The 12,863-nt window shown below is 64.7% G+C and overlaps 2 protein-coding genes and 1 long non-coding RNA gene across 13 annotated transcripts in view; 1 reads left to right on the top strand and 2 right to left on the bottom strand.

Annotated features, from left to right (window-relative positions):
- The window catches only part of LOC147576273 (uncharacterized), a 32,801-nt gene extending 31,688 nt beyond the window's left edge, over positions 1-1,113 (bottom strand). The window contains exons 1-2 of one of the 2 annotated variants that reach the window (XR_015240625.1): positions 975-1,113; positions 621-776 (exon numbers count right to left, since the gene is read on the bottom strand). This is a non-coding gene — a long non-coding RNA (uncharacterized LOC147576273). Of the gene's footprint in view, positions 1-620; positions 886-974 lie in introns of both variants that reach the window. The other variant, XR_015240624.1, reaches the window with a different exon arrangement.
- Positions 1,114-1,199: 86 nt separating this feature from the next.
- On the top strand, positions 1,200-8,856 carry RNH1 (ribonuclease/angiogenin inhibitor 1). 10 transcript variants are annotated; one of them, XM_086676476.1, is made up of 11 exons: positions 1,347-1,580; positions 3,479-3,632; positions 4,734-4,904; positions 5,363-5,533; positions 6,057-6,227; positions 6,314-6,484; positions 6,609-6,779; positions 7,024-7,194; positions 7,593-7,675; positions 8,387-8,557; positions 8,652-8,856. In XM_086676476.1, exons 1-10 carry the CDS (start codon positions 1,481-1,483, stop codon positions 8,512-8,514), a joined length of 1,491 nt encoding a protein of 496 aa, XP_086532602.1. In that variant the 5' UTR covers positions 1,347-1,480; the 3' UTR covers positions 8,515-8,557; positions 8,652-8,856. The 10 variants fall into 10 exon arrangements, with proteins under 10 accessions (XP_025771189.1, XP_086532608.1, XP_086532607.1 ...); XM_025915404.2 differs by lacking the exons at positions 1,347-1,580; positions 7,593-7,675 and adding an exon at positions 1,200-1,332 and having other exon boundaries at positions 3,527-3,632; XM_086676482.1 differs by lacking the exons at positions 1,347-1,580; positions 7,593-7,675 and adding an exon at positions 1,218-1,332.
- Positions 8,818-12,863, bottom strand: part of PTDSS2 (phosphatidylserine synthase 2) — a 23,903-nt gene continuing 19,857 nt past the window's right edge. Inside the window, exons 5-12 of the mRNA XM_086676483.1 lie at positions 12,042-12,176; positions 11,557-11,607; positions 11,143-11,256; positions 10,935-11,053; positions 10,584-10,698; positions 10,365-10,510; positions 10,088-10,273; positions 8,818-9,910 (exon numbers count right to left, since the gene is read on the bottom strand). Of these exons, the coding sequence (XP_086532609.1) occupies positions 9,751-9,910; positions 10,088-10,273; positions 10,365-10,510; positions 10,584-10,698; positions 10,935-11,053; positions 11,143-11,256; positions 11,557-11,607; positions 12,042-12,176 (1,026 nt within the window). The 3' untranslated portion in view covers positions 8,818-9,750. The remainder of the gene's footprint in view (positions 9,911-10,087; positions 10,274-10,364; positions 10,511-10,583; positions 10,699-10,934; positions 11,054-11,142; positions 11,257-11,556; positions 11,608-12,041; positions 12,177-12,863) is intronic.

Raw genomic sequence — 12,863 nt, 5'->3', positions numbered from 1 at the left:
GCCTTCAGAAGCTTCTGCAAGAAACTCAGAAACCCAGTTCCCAGCTCCACGCACCTCCCTGCATCGAGGTGGAAGAGAGCTGCTCTGCTGCCTTCGCTTAATGACAACCTGACAACTTGCACCTGCTCTGGGGGTGGGGGCGGGGGGCTCTGCTTTGGCCCACCTCTGCGAATCCGCTTGGGACCCCTGGCGCCCCACAGTGGTGGCCCTGACCCCCTTGTCTGTTGGTGCCCAGCAAGCTGCCCAAGGAAGGACTGGCCCAGGCAAATATTCTCGCCAAATTGAATAACCCTTCGCCTTATTCCCCTCAAAGGACCGACTCCCCACCTCCCAGGTCCCTAATCCCCTACCCATACTGTGCTGTCCCCTGGTGGCCACAGAGATCATGCTAGGTCTGCAGTGGGCACTCTCCAGTGTTTGTGCAACTGAACACTCCAACCCGTCTCCCTCCGGCCTGCCGCAGCCTCTGGGCCTCAGCCTCAAGAGACCTGCTCTCACTGGGGAAGTGACCTCCGTCCTGCCCCTCCAGCACTCACTCCTGACTCGCTTTTATCCTGCATCATCCACCCTCCTCCCCACCTTTGTGCTTTCCACATTCTAAATGCTATGAATTTACTCACACTGGACTGCGAGCTCCATATGAGGCCTGAGACGTTGCTCTGCTTGGCCTGCAGCCCGAGCGCCCACCATAGCGCCTGGCACTCAGTAGGTGGTCGGTAAGCAGTGGTCGAAGTGACGGATGCCGGTGTGATGAGAACGCACCCATCATCCCTGATCTAACGAGCGTACAGGTCCGTGAGGGACGCCCTTGAACGGATCACCGCAGCCCGTCCAAGCGGGAGAGCTGACACACGAGCTCCAGGTGCGCGCGCCCCAGGAGGTGGCCTACGCGGGCCGAGAGCAAGGCGTAAAGCGCCGCCCCCCGGGCTTTTTGAAACACAGTGTGACTTGTTCCGCGTGTTTGAAAACCTTACCAAGGTCCTCCTGAAGACCTTTCCCCGTCAGTGATGGTTCTCACGGGCAGAGTCGGGGTGCTGTAGAGAAGCCCTGACGGTCGGGCCTCCCCTTCTTTGTAATACAAGTGCCCGAGTTAGGTTTTGCCTGCGGAGCACCAGCTCCCAAAACGGCTCTCGCCTAGAAACGCTGCCCGCGAGGGATGGAGGGCGGGCCCCCGTCTGGGGCTAGGGTGCCCGGGGAGACGAGGCGGGGTGGCGGGGTGGCGGCGCGCGGGTGAGTCGCGTCGCTCGGGCTGCGGCCCAGGACGTGGCCCCACCCCCAGGACAGGGCCCGGACCACGCCCAGGCCCCCGCGGAAGCAGCGGCTCGGCCCGAGGTGAGCTGCGCGGCGAGCCGGCCGGGGGCGGGCTGGGGGCGGGAGCGGGGGCTGGGGCGACCCGCGTCCGGACCCTCCGCGGGGCCCCCGCGCGCGAGCCCCGAGAGGCCGCCGCCCCGCAGAGCAATCCCGCGCGGGCCCCGGACACATGCGCGGCCTCCGGCGTGCGGGGAGGGCGGCGGCCGCGGCTCTGGGAGGCCTGGTGCGGACCCCGGCGCACCCCTGGGCGCCCCCCGCGCCTCGCGCAGGTAACCGCGCGGTGCGGGGCCGCCGGGCTTGGGGCTCAGGGGGCCTGGGACGCGCTCCAGCCTTCCGGTCCGGTTCGGGTGGGCTCAGGCCGGGGACGCAACCCTCCGGCTCCTGCCCTCCGGGCACGGCCCTGCGCAGCGGCCATTTGTCACACGCGAAAGCACTAAGTGTCCTCTTGGGACGCTAGGGAGCAGCCGAGCTGGTGGGGGTCCTGATTCCGGGCGAAGCAGGGAGATACGGCGTCTTTGCGGGCATTACAGGTTTTCCTGGGGTTCTCAAAGGGATCCGTGGCCCACAGAGGTTAAGAAGTGTCCTCCTAGCGCCACAGCCCAACCAAGGGGTTCTCCCAGGGTCTGGTCAAGTCCTGGGAGGGTGTTGTGGGGGGGGGGGGGGGAACTCAGCTGCTCGCTTCGGGTTTCCTTGTTCTGCACTGCAGATCACCTCGGGAGAGCCCAGGCCCTGGATGTCAGACAGGAATCGGAGAGAGGGTCCCTCTGAAGCCCCGCCTCCCACTCCCTTTCTCCCGTGATGACTAAGGATTCTGGATTCAGGGTTTACTGACCACACCCTGGGACCCGCGGGGGCGGAGCCGGTTTGCTCACGCGGCCTGGGCAGCGGACTGGGCGAGCTCTGGGTTCCTCCTTTGGACGGTTGTGGGAGCCAGCTTCCTCCGCGGGCTCATCCGCCAGGACTTGCACACGTAAACCTTGCCTGCTGGTTGGTGGGAGCCTTTACCTGGTCCGCGCCTCCCAGGGACTTTGGCCCTGAACCTGCCGCGGTCGGGAGGGGGGACTCCTGCCTTCGGCCAGGGACACGAATGAGGCAGTTTTTGCAGGAAGTTGGGGTGTCGTGGCACCAGGAGTCTCACATGGGGTTGAGTCATCCTGTTTGTCCTGACCTTTCTGGAAGGCAGCAGGAATTCATTGTTTCCAGGTGTGGGTCCTTCCTGGGCTTTCTGTTGCATTTGAGTGAAACCCAGCTCCCTTCCCTGCCTCCACCCCAGCAGGATGCCCTTGCTCTCGCCTGCCAGTGGCCCCCCTGCCACAGTCAGTGCTCCCCTAAAGCTCCGGCATCAGCAGGCAGTTAATCGTTTACTCAGGCTCTGTGCTGTCCCTGGTGAGCTGCTCCCATGCCAGACTGCTTTGCCAAAGTTCTGCCTGATGGCCTGATTTCTCCGTGGCCCTGGGTTGACCCAGGGTGGGGCTGAGGATGTGCCCCGGCCTGTTTGGAGTCTTCAGCCCCCAGAAAGGGACTGTGGACATGGGCACCAGAGTGACCACCCACGAGTGCACCACCCAGAGTGCGGGCCAGTGGGCCTGGGGTCCCACCCCCCACCTACTCAGCCCTTTCCGGGGCATCTGGGGTTGATACCCCTCGGAGAACTGTTAGGTGAGCACAGGCAGCTCAGGCCCAGGGTCCTGGAATGCCAGGGTGGGGGGTTCTCTGGCCAGGTGGGGCTGTGGCACTGCCTGCCCAGCCAGTGCAGCCCTCTGGTTCTGAGAGGGGAGAAGCTGGCTGAGCTGGCAGGCAGAGTGTCCATGGCACTGCACAGACAGGCAAGTGAGAAGCAGGGGCGGCCGATGGCCAGCACAGGTCCTGGCCCGGCTGGGCAGGAGGGGCCCATAAAGGCTGAGCGTAGGAGGCTGAGAGGTGAGGCCCCACAGCATTGTCCCCAAGCTCTGCGGTGGCCTTTGTCAGGGGAGCCCAGCAGGTGCAGCCTCCCCCCGCCCACCCCCGATCTTGCTCCTGGAGGCTGTGGTGTATAAGGGTGCTGAAGAAAGGAAACAAAGCTGGTGCTCACTGGCCAAGGGAGGGGCCGTGGCTTCTGAACCATCAGCCCCCACTTGGGGGTCCTATTAGGGCTTTTTTCCCCTCTGCGGGGTCCCTGGCCCATCAGGCGTTGAGGGAGTCTGGCTACAGTGTTCTCTGTCCACCTTCTGTCTAGAAGACACTTCACCTCGAACCATGAATCTCGACATTCAGTGTCAGCAGCTGAGTGACGCCCGGTGGACGGAGCTCCTGCCTCTGATCCAGCAGTACCAGGTGGTCAGGTAGGTGCACACGGAGGTGGCAGGTGGGCCCCCAACCCCGGCCGGCCGCTCTGCTGCCTTCCCCCTGGCACCACAGTGGGCGGGGCTTCTGATGCACATTGCACATTTTACATGGTCCCTCCTTGTCCTCGGCCACCCGACTCTTGAGCCTGCTCAGGCTCTGGGAAGTCTTTCTGACTTCCCGCCAGGGCCGAGTCACAAGTTTTTCACGAGAATATGCAGAAATGCTGTTGTGTCTGCGGGGTATGTTGTATCCTACCGACTGCCATGGCACCCAACGGTCACCTCTGGTCACCGTGACCCCCTGTGAGGGCGGCGTCTGCCGGCCGTCCCCACTACAGAGTTCCTGTTTCCCCGTTGTAATTGGTAAATATCTTGGGTGAGATACGCAGAGACTGCTGACATCCTGCTTCTGCTCAGACTTTCACCTCCTGGTTTTGTCATCCGTCGGTGGATCTTGCCAGAACAGTTATTACTGGGCCTTTGTCTAATGGGGATTTTTTTTTTTTTTTAATTTTTTTTTTTCAACGTTTATTTATTTTTGGGACAGAGAGAGACAGAGCATGAACGGGGGAGGGGCAGAGAGAGAGGGAGACACAGAATCGGAAACAGGCTCCAGGCTCCGAGCCATCAGCCCAGAGCCCGACGCGGGGCTCGAACTCACGGACCGCGAGATCGTGACCTGGCTGAAGTCGGACGCTTAACCGACTGCGCCACCCAGGCGCCCCCTAATGGGGATTTTTAATCCCCTCATTCCGTTCACATTTATCAGCTGTCATTCTCCTGCGAGCGACAGCTGGTTTTCCTCCCACCAGCGTTCAGTTCTCACTGGTCGGGGTGGCCCCTGCCCTACGTGCCCGTCCTGGCGAGCCCCTCCGGTTGGCTGGCCCCTCCGAGGTGCTGTGCCCTTTCCGTGGCACTTCTCAGAGCTGCCGCCTGGTGCCGGTCTGGTGTTTCCCGGGAGGCAGACGAGAGCTCTCACGTGCCGACTGTGCCCCCGCAGTGCGGCGTGGAGGGTGTGGGGGCCCAGACGTCACCCGTGTACGTGCTGGTGTCTTCGGCGGAAGCTTCGTGAGGTGACCCGTACGCTCCCGTCCACAGGTTGGACGACTGTGGCCTCACGGAGGTGCGGTGCAAGGACATCTGCTCTGCCCTCCAGGCCAACCCCTCGCTGACCGAGCTGAGCCTTTGCACGAATGAGCTGCACGATGCCGGGGTGCGGCTGGTGCTCCAGGGCCTGCAGAGCCCCAGTTGCAGGATCCAGAAGCTCAGGTGAGCCTGTATGATCCACACGGCCCAGGTGCTTGCCCCACCCCGAGCTCAGGTGTGGACCTACTGGGTCAGCCTGGGGAAGGGGGGCAGGAGACAGCAGCAGGTCCGGGAGCGTGGGGGCTTCTCCCGCCTTGTCTCGGGCCCCTGTCCCCCTGTGGGGTCTGCTCACGCCACGGCCCTGCCTCCTGTTCCTGGGCTCGCGACCCAGTGTCCTCTAGGCCCCGAGGTGCATCCCCTCCTGCCCTCTATTCCTTTGCCTGGAGACCCCAGAGGAGACGGCGGCCCTCTTGCAAGGCCAGGCCCAGGGCTCTCCCAGGCGAGGGGGGCGGGGGGGGGAGGGGGAGGTGCTGGTGCTGTGTCTGCTTCACCCCGGCTCCTGAGGACAGAGGGGCGCTTTCCCTGGGGGCCATGGCCTGGCTGGCGGGGACCCTGCTGATGGCTGGCTGGGCGTGCTCCAGCCTCCGGAACTGCTGCCTGACGGACACCGGCTGCGAGGTCCTGCCCGACGCGCTGCGCTCCCTGCCTACCCTGCGAGAGCTGCAGCTCAGCGACAACCCGCTGGGGGACGCGGGCCTGCAGCTGCTCTGCAAAGGACTCCTGGACCCCCAGTGCCACTTGGAGAAGCTTCAGTGAGTGTGGGGCCCACCACCCAGGCCGCCCCCAGCCCTACACTTCCGGGTCACTGTGGTTTTGGCTGAGGACTGCCCTGGGCAAGCCCTTGCCTCAGCGTGTTGGCTGCAGGGAGCTTTGAAGGGGGAGCTCTGGGGCACCTGCCGATGGTCCTTCTGTGTGATGCTGGGGCTGTGGTCCAAAAGCTGAAAGGTGGCCTGTAGCCCCACATCACGTGTGGGGCGGCCTGGCCACCAGAAGTGTGCTGATGGGCTCAGCGATGGAGGAAGGCAGGCAGACCCAGATCGGGAGACTGGCATCTTTCTCCCGGGTCCAGTGACCCCCAAGCTCAGGGTGGGGCTCGTGGTTGGCGGCCGGCTTCCCAGAGGCCCTGAGCGCCCACCGTGCAAGGAGATGGCCCCTTAGCCACTGCTGTCCCTGCCCAGCAGCCCTCTGGTCTCATGCGCCCTGCAGCCTGGGGTGGGAGAGGAGACCCAGACCGAGCTCCCTTGGCCAGGGTTCCCGACACCCACCTGTCCCCAGGCTGGAGTACTGCAACCTGACGGCCGCCAGCTGTGAGCCCCTGGCCGCAGTGCTCAGGGCCTGGAGGCACGTCAAGGAGCTTGTGGTAAGCAACAACGACATCGGCGAGGCTGGCGTGCAGGCGCTGTGTCGGGGCCTGGTGGACTCTGCCTGCCAGCTGGAGACGCTCAAGTAAGTGTGGGGTCTGGCGGGGGTGGGGGGCGGGGGGACGGGACCACGGGGGCTTCCCAGCTCTGCCGGCCCCCCTGTGCCCCCAGACTGGAGAACTGTGGCCTCACGCCGGCCAGCTGTAAGGACCTGTGCGGTGTCGTGGCCTCCAAGGCCTCGCTGCAGGAGCTGGACCTGGGTGACAACAAGCTGGGTGACCAGGGCATCGCCACACTGTGCCCCGCGCTGCTGCACCCCAGCTCCCGGCTCAGGGTCCTGTGGTGAGTTTGCGCCCGCCCTGCTTCCTCGGAGAGCCGTGGCCCCAGCGGGCGGGTGGGGAGTATCTGAGAAGATTGGCTGTGTGTCCCCTGGGGGCCCTGCAGTGATGCGTCCCCGGCTCTGCAGGCTCTGGGACTGTGACATCACCACCACGGGCTGCAGAGACCTGTGCCAAGTGCTCAGGGCCAAGGAGAGCCTGAAGGAGCTGAGCCTGGCAGGCAATGCGCTGGGGGACGAGGGTGCCCGGCTGCTGTGTGAGAGCCTGCTGGAGCCTGGATGCCAGCTGCAGTCCCTGTGGTGAGCGCAGCCCGAGGGCAGCCGGGGGACGGTGGGCCTGTGAGGAGCGTGGCGCCTGGGGACACCTCGGGGATGACAGTGGTGCTGGTGCCCCGGGGCCCAGGCCCCAGGTCAGCTTCTGCGCCCGCGGGCAGGGGAGGCTTGCGGGAGGGGGTGCCGCGTGTCCTTAGAGGGCGGGGCCTCCGGGGCCTCAGCACCCCGGAGGTGTGGGCGTGGCCAGGCCCTAGTGCTGTTTCTCTCCCAGGGTGAAGTCCTGTGGCCTCACGGCCGCGTGCTGCCCCCACGTCAGCGCGATGCTGACCCACAACAAGCACCTCGTGGAGCTGCAGATGAGTGACAACAAGCTGGGCGACTCCGGCGTCCAGGAGCTCTGCCAGGGCCTGAGCCAGCCTAGCGCCACGCTGCGGGTGCTCTGGTGAGCGAGCACGGGCGTGCCGGGCACATCTCAGTCTGATGGGTCCAAGTCCGGGGTCCCGCGCGTCCCCCTGGGGCCCCTCCCTACTCCCAACGGCCACGTCTGGCAACTCCCGGAACCCGCGGGCTCCCGAAGGCCTGGCAGCACCTGCTTTGTGCGCTGGGACCCCTGGCCCCTGCCCTGCACGGCTGTGTTCCGGGGTCCTGGTTCCTTTGTTGTGCTGGACGCCTGTTTGTGCTCCAGTGTCGAGCCTTTGAGGATTTTCCCAATCTTGTTTCTTGCTTCCTGGAGCTCTCAGGAACCCACTGCTGGGTCTCACCGACCGCCCTGTAGCCCGACACCCCGTTCTTGTTTCTGTTCTCTCTTGGCCCGTCAGCCGTTTGCTTCTGCTGTCGCAGGTTTTGGCTTTGTTGGCGGCCTCTGGATCTCTGCTTCTCACTGTGGCTTCTGGGGATGCCTGGCCATGCTGGGCGGGACACAGGTGAAGGGTGTGGCTGAAGAAGCCCTGGACAGCTGGCCCTGCAGGCTGAGCCCGACAGGGTCCCCTGCTTTTCTATCCAGAGAGCCTGGTCTGCTGCCAGCTCCTTGGGGTGCTCTGGGGGCAGGCGGGGCAGGGGGCGTGACTTGGGTCCACGTAGACTCAGGTCAACCTCAGCTGTCACACCAGGCAGGGGGCCTGGAGCTTCTGGGGCCTCAGCTCCACCCCCCACCTAGGTGTCCTTGCTCTGGAGGCTGGAAGCCTCTGTGTACTTTGTGTCTCCGGCCACCCTCCTCCCTCCCACCTTTGGCCTCTGGGTGCCTCCTTGGCAGCCCAGCCAGGCTCTAGCACCTGGCGGTGAGCAAGCAAGCGGCTGTAGGAGGCCCTCTGGTGACCCGAGTTGGCCCCGGGGAGGCTGTGGCCAGGGTGTGCCAGCCTCAGGTCCGTCTGACCGCTCGGCCTGGAGGGCAGCTGTGTGCACCTTCCTTCCCTCTCCGGTCGGGTGTCTGCCTGGGGCCGGCCACTGGGTCAGAGACAGACGTGCTCCCGAGTTCGAGGTTTGGGGAACGGCTACGACCCTGAGGTCTCGGCGTGCGGTGTGCATGCACACGTGCCTCAGGGCTCCATGAACATCGCGGTGCGTGGACAGCCCCGCCAGCACCCTGTTCTGTGGCGGATCCTCTTGTCCTGACCTGTGCCCTGCTGTCTGCCCAGGCTGGGGGACTGCGACGTGGCCAACGGCGGCTGCAACAGCCTGGCCTCACTCCTGGTGGTCAACCGCAGCCTGCGGGAGCTGGACCTCAGCAACAACTGCATGGACGACCGGGGCATCCTTCGGCTGATGGAGAGCCTGGAGCGGCCTGACTGTGCGCTGGAACAGCTGGTGTGAGTGGGGCGTGGTCGGGGGGAGCTGGAGGGGGGGCGGGAGCTGGGGGATGGCCCGCGAGGCCATGACCCAGCCTCCTCCCTGCGCACGCAGCCTGTACGACATCTACTGGACGCAGCAGACTGAGGACCTCCTTCAGGCCCTGGGAGAACGCAAGCCAGGCCTGCGGATTATCTCCTGAGAGGCCTCCTGCCCCTCCCCCTCCGGACCTCCTGGCTGAGAATGAAGAGAAGGGTTCAAATCGATGGACTTCTGTGGGAAAGTTTCAGACACTTTTATTAAAGCACTTTTTTTGGCAGGAGGAGTGCTTGTCCTTCTTGTGGGGTCTCCACCAGGCACGGTGTCAGTGTCGCAGCTGTTAGGGCTCCCCCGCTGGGTTCGTGCAGTGGCCCATCACCCCCACCGGCAGCAGCTCCGGGGCAGCCCATCTGCACACCTGCCCCTGTCCCCCCAGCCCTCTGGGCAGCACCAGCACTGGGCACACGATGCACAGGGCCCACAGGGCCGGGAGCTGGTAAGGACCTGCTTTACTTGTTCTGTTAGCTCTCGAAGACCCTCTGCCCCTCCTCCCAACCTCAGGCCCAGAGCCTTTGAGTTTCTGACTCCACGTTCCTCAAGGAGCCAATCCGGTGACCTCCGGCCCCGTTCACACCCCCAGGTTTGCTGGGTCAGATGAAGCCTCCCCAGGAAGTGGCTCAGGGCTGCCTGCTTAGACCTGCCCCTTCTCAGCTGTCTCAGGGTATCACTGGATGGTCGTCCTTCACATGTGCCGTCGAGGGGCTAATGGGGGTCCAGTGAGGTGCAGTCAGGGCTTCAGAGTGGCTGGGGGCCCAGGGAGCAGAGGAAGGCACCGTGATGCCTCTGCTGGGCCTGAGCCGTCCGTCTGGGTGCTGAGGGCTCGCTGTGGCCCAGAGGCCGGCGGGCTGACTGTGCAGAAAGGGGAGGGGACCAGCTGCCCGGAGCAAGCCCAGCCACAACGGTCAGGCTGAGAGGAGCCCCAGGAGCACATGTGCACGCACGCACGCACACACACACACACATACACACACACACACACCTCTCTGGGTCAGCGGCCACCTGCATCCCACAGAGCCCAGCTATGTGCATGGGAGGAAGGGAAAATAAAACCACAAGGGCTGAGGCCTGTCAGAAGGTTCCAGCAGGCCTGGGCTCTGGGCAGTCGTGAGGTGCATCAGTTTGGGGCTGGCACCCCCTCCCTCTCAGGCTCCACAGGCCCTGGGGGGTCTTCCGGCCCAGGCAGGTGTCCATCCATGTCGCCCCCGGCTCTGCCCTGGTCACCCCGGCTCTGCTGCTTCTGCCGTCGAGTCTCCTTGTACCTCAGGGTGATGTCCCTGGGGACAGTGGGGGCCAAGTCACCACCGGCCGGCCCCTGGCAGTCCCCTCACAGGGCGAAACCGCCCCTCACAGGGACGCCCCCACCCAGCTCCAGGCAGGGGCCGTGGGACCCAGACACCAGCCGAACACGGCCCCCGAGCTGGTGTCGAGGCCACCGGGAGCACGGCACTCACCGCAAGAAGAAGCGCCAGATGGTCCAGGTGAGCACGAGCACAGAGCCGAGCGTCCAGCACTGGGAGATGTAGAAGGGCAGCGACAGCGTGAGCGTATGTGGGTCGTACTTCACCACGATGAGCAGCTCTGTGACTGTGATGGCCGCCACCAGCCAGGCCTGCTGGCCCAGCTTCTTGTGGAGCTTCCTGCGGGGGAAGGCAGTCGGCTGAGGGCACTGTGGCTGTGCCCCAGGGGCAGCGACGCCAAGTGTGCCCGGGCCCGCCCCCCGGGTCTCACGGGTCATCCATGAAGTCGTAGATCTCCCGCATGGCCACGCCGCCCACGTTCACAAAGAAGACCAGCCGCAGGAGGACCAGGTAGTGCTCGGGGGGCATCCACAGCACGAACTTCAGGTAGAACGTGTTCAGCTCTGCCAACAGAAACTGGGGGACAGAGGAGGGTGGGTGGCGAGCCGGGCTGCCCAGCAGGCGCGCACACGAGACTGGCCAGCCTTACCACCAGGATGATGCCGCACACGGCCAGCCAGCGGCGCAGGCTGGAGGCGGGCTTCCACTCGAAGCGGACCCAGCTGTAGGGCGTGAACTGGAAGGCGATTCTCTTCATCTTGCCCCTGGGAGCACAGGTGCCCGTCAGCCCGGGGCCCCTCTGCTCCACCTGGCAGCCATGCCGGGGGCCCGTGGATGGGCGGGAGACCCCACTCCCCCGCCCTCCCGGGTCACCTAATGGGGGCAGCTCCTGGAGAGCCTCTGAAAAATGCTGGCAGGGGATGAGGAGGACCTGATTAGACAGGCTGGAGTCGGGCTGACATCCCTCCCCCCACGGACCAGGGCAGCTAGAGAGCCGTACTTGTAGGTCGGAATGTTCCAGAGGCCCTGCCACTTGTACGTCTTCAGAGACAGCCACTCAAGAGTCTTCATGCCGCAGTAGATGCCCAGCCCATTGCAAACGAGCACATCCATGATCCACTGGGGGCGGGAGCCAGGGAGGTGGTGGGCGCCTGTGGTCCCCAGTCCCATCCTGCCCTCGACCCCCCAGGGCAGCTGCTGGCACTTACATGATCCCACCAGCACTCGCTGAAGTTGGGCAGCTGGTGCTCTAGGCTGTACTCGAGGAACTCGAACATCACACTCACGATTGTGCACATCCACCAGTCACGAATCATCAGGGTCTGCAGGCCGCGGCAGAGCGTCAGCCGCTCCAGGGCGACACCCCTGACCCCCTCAGGAGCGGGGCGAGGCACTGGTTGGAGGCCACGACACCAAGGACAAGTGCAGGTCGGGGCAGGACCCAGGGTGCCCAAGCAGTTGTGCCAACTCTCTGGACAGCTGCCTGGCCTGAGCCATGGCCCCCAGACCCTCGCCCACCACAGTCAACCACTCTGAACGTCAGCCTGTGGCTGGGAAGTGGCTTCAGAGCACAAGGCAGACCTGAAAACCAGGGTGTCCTTCTGACGACGAGGTCACCTTACCTTCAGGTACCAGCCAAGAAAGTGCGCAGGCACAAAGCCGTCCAGCTTGTCCTATGGGGACAGGACACTGGCCTCGTGCACGGCCCACAGCCGCTGGTCCCTCCTTCTCCATGGGCACCTGGGCCCGGTTCCTGCCTCTCTGAGCTGTGCTGACTGGATCCCAGGGACAAAGCTGGGATCCCACACACAGGCGGACAGCACGCCCTGACCACAGAGGAGAGCAGGTCTCCAGGCTGAGACGCAGGGACCTGCCCCACAAGGGGGCTGCACGGACCCTTCGCCAAGTGGGCTAAGCTGAAGGGAGCCCTGGGTCAGGCAGGAGGGAGGTCAGCGCCTGGCAAGGCCAACGCCAACCCCACCCTGTCTGATCTGCAGAACGACCGGGGTTCCAGAAACATGCAGGACAGGTCAGCACCTGGGGAGCTGATTAAACACGTGACTCCTGGCCCCACCCCGAGCACGGAGCTCCTAGGGCCCGCCTGTACCCAGACGTTGTGGAAGGGGTCACTCTCGTTGTCTGCGTCGTAGATGAGGCAGTTTCCCCCGTAGTCCCTCTCCGGCAGTGGGACTCCCAGCTTGGGGTCCACATACTTCAGAAACTGGCGGCCGTCCTGGACAGTCTGCAAGGCCAGCGCCCTGGTCAGTGAGGCCACATGCTGCTGGTGGCGATGGGAGAGCTCGGCTAAAGTCCCGAAAGCGTGCGTGTGGCCTGGGGTGTGTGGATGACGCCTCTGCCGAGTGGGGACAAACACCCTGCAGTGCAGGGACAGGCAGACGTGGTGGGGGTGGGGAGGCCCCGAGTCCAAGGAGATGCGCCACGCTCCCCACGTGGAGGCTGTGTGGGTGGGGACACAGGCGGGGTCACAGGTCACGGGTCTTGCTACTGCCCCTCTCCACAGGCCCTCCCAGAAGAAACACGACATCAGGTCAGCCTTCCCAGACACGGATACCAACAGCAGCAAACCGCCCTTTCTGGCCTTATCGCTAAGGAGACTTTTGGGGTTGGGGTCGACAGATGGAAGGCTGCCTGCGGCAGACACAGCCTCACCCCTCCCTCAGGCCCCCTCTGGCCACTGGCCCACAGGGAGTGGCCCCGGGAGGCCTGCGGTCAGGACACCATCCCCTCACTCCTGCCCCAAGTACCAGCCAAGGGACGAAGCAGGGCAGAGGATGAGGTCGGGTGACAGATGTCTTCTGGCCTCAGACCCGCATCACATCTGTGCCAGACAGACGCACTGCCTTGTCCTGCAACTCGACCTGTCCCCAGCTTGGGGTCTGTGGAAGTGACCCTCAGACCGTGACATCAG

The sequence above is a fragment of the Puma concolor genome, chromosome D1 (assembly GCF_028749965.1).
Source record: "Puma concolor isolate L17-30 chromosome D1, mPumCon1.1.hap2, whole genome shotgun sequence".
Classification (NCBI taxonomy): domain Eukaryota; kingdom Metazoa; phylum Chordata; class Mammalia; order Carnivora; family Felidae; genus Puma; species Puma concolor.
The sequence above is the reverse complement of the archived record's forward strand: the minus strand, read 5'-3'. Positions and strand labels throughout refer to the sequence as shown.

Excerpts from the sequence above, each read along its gene's own strand:
- RNH1 (XM_025915399.2), top strand. The coding sequence starts at position 1,481 with ATGCGCGGCCTCCGGCGTGCGGGGAGGGCGGCGGCCGCGGCTCTGGGA. Across the intron at positions 6,780-7,023 it reads TGCCAGCTGCAGTCCCTGTG|GGTGAAGTCCTGTGGCCTCA; the intron begins GTGAGCGCAGCC and ends TTTCTCTCCCAG. Across the intron at positions 7,195-8,386 it reads GCCACGCTGCGGGTGCTCTG|GCTGGGGGACTGCGACGTGG; the intron begins GTGAGCGAGCAC and ends CTGTCTGCCCAG.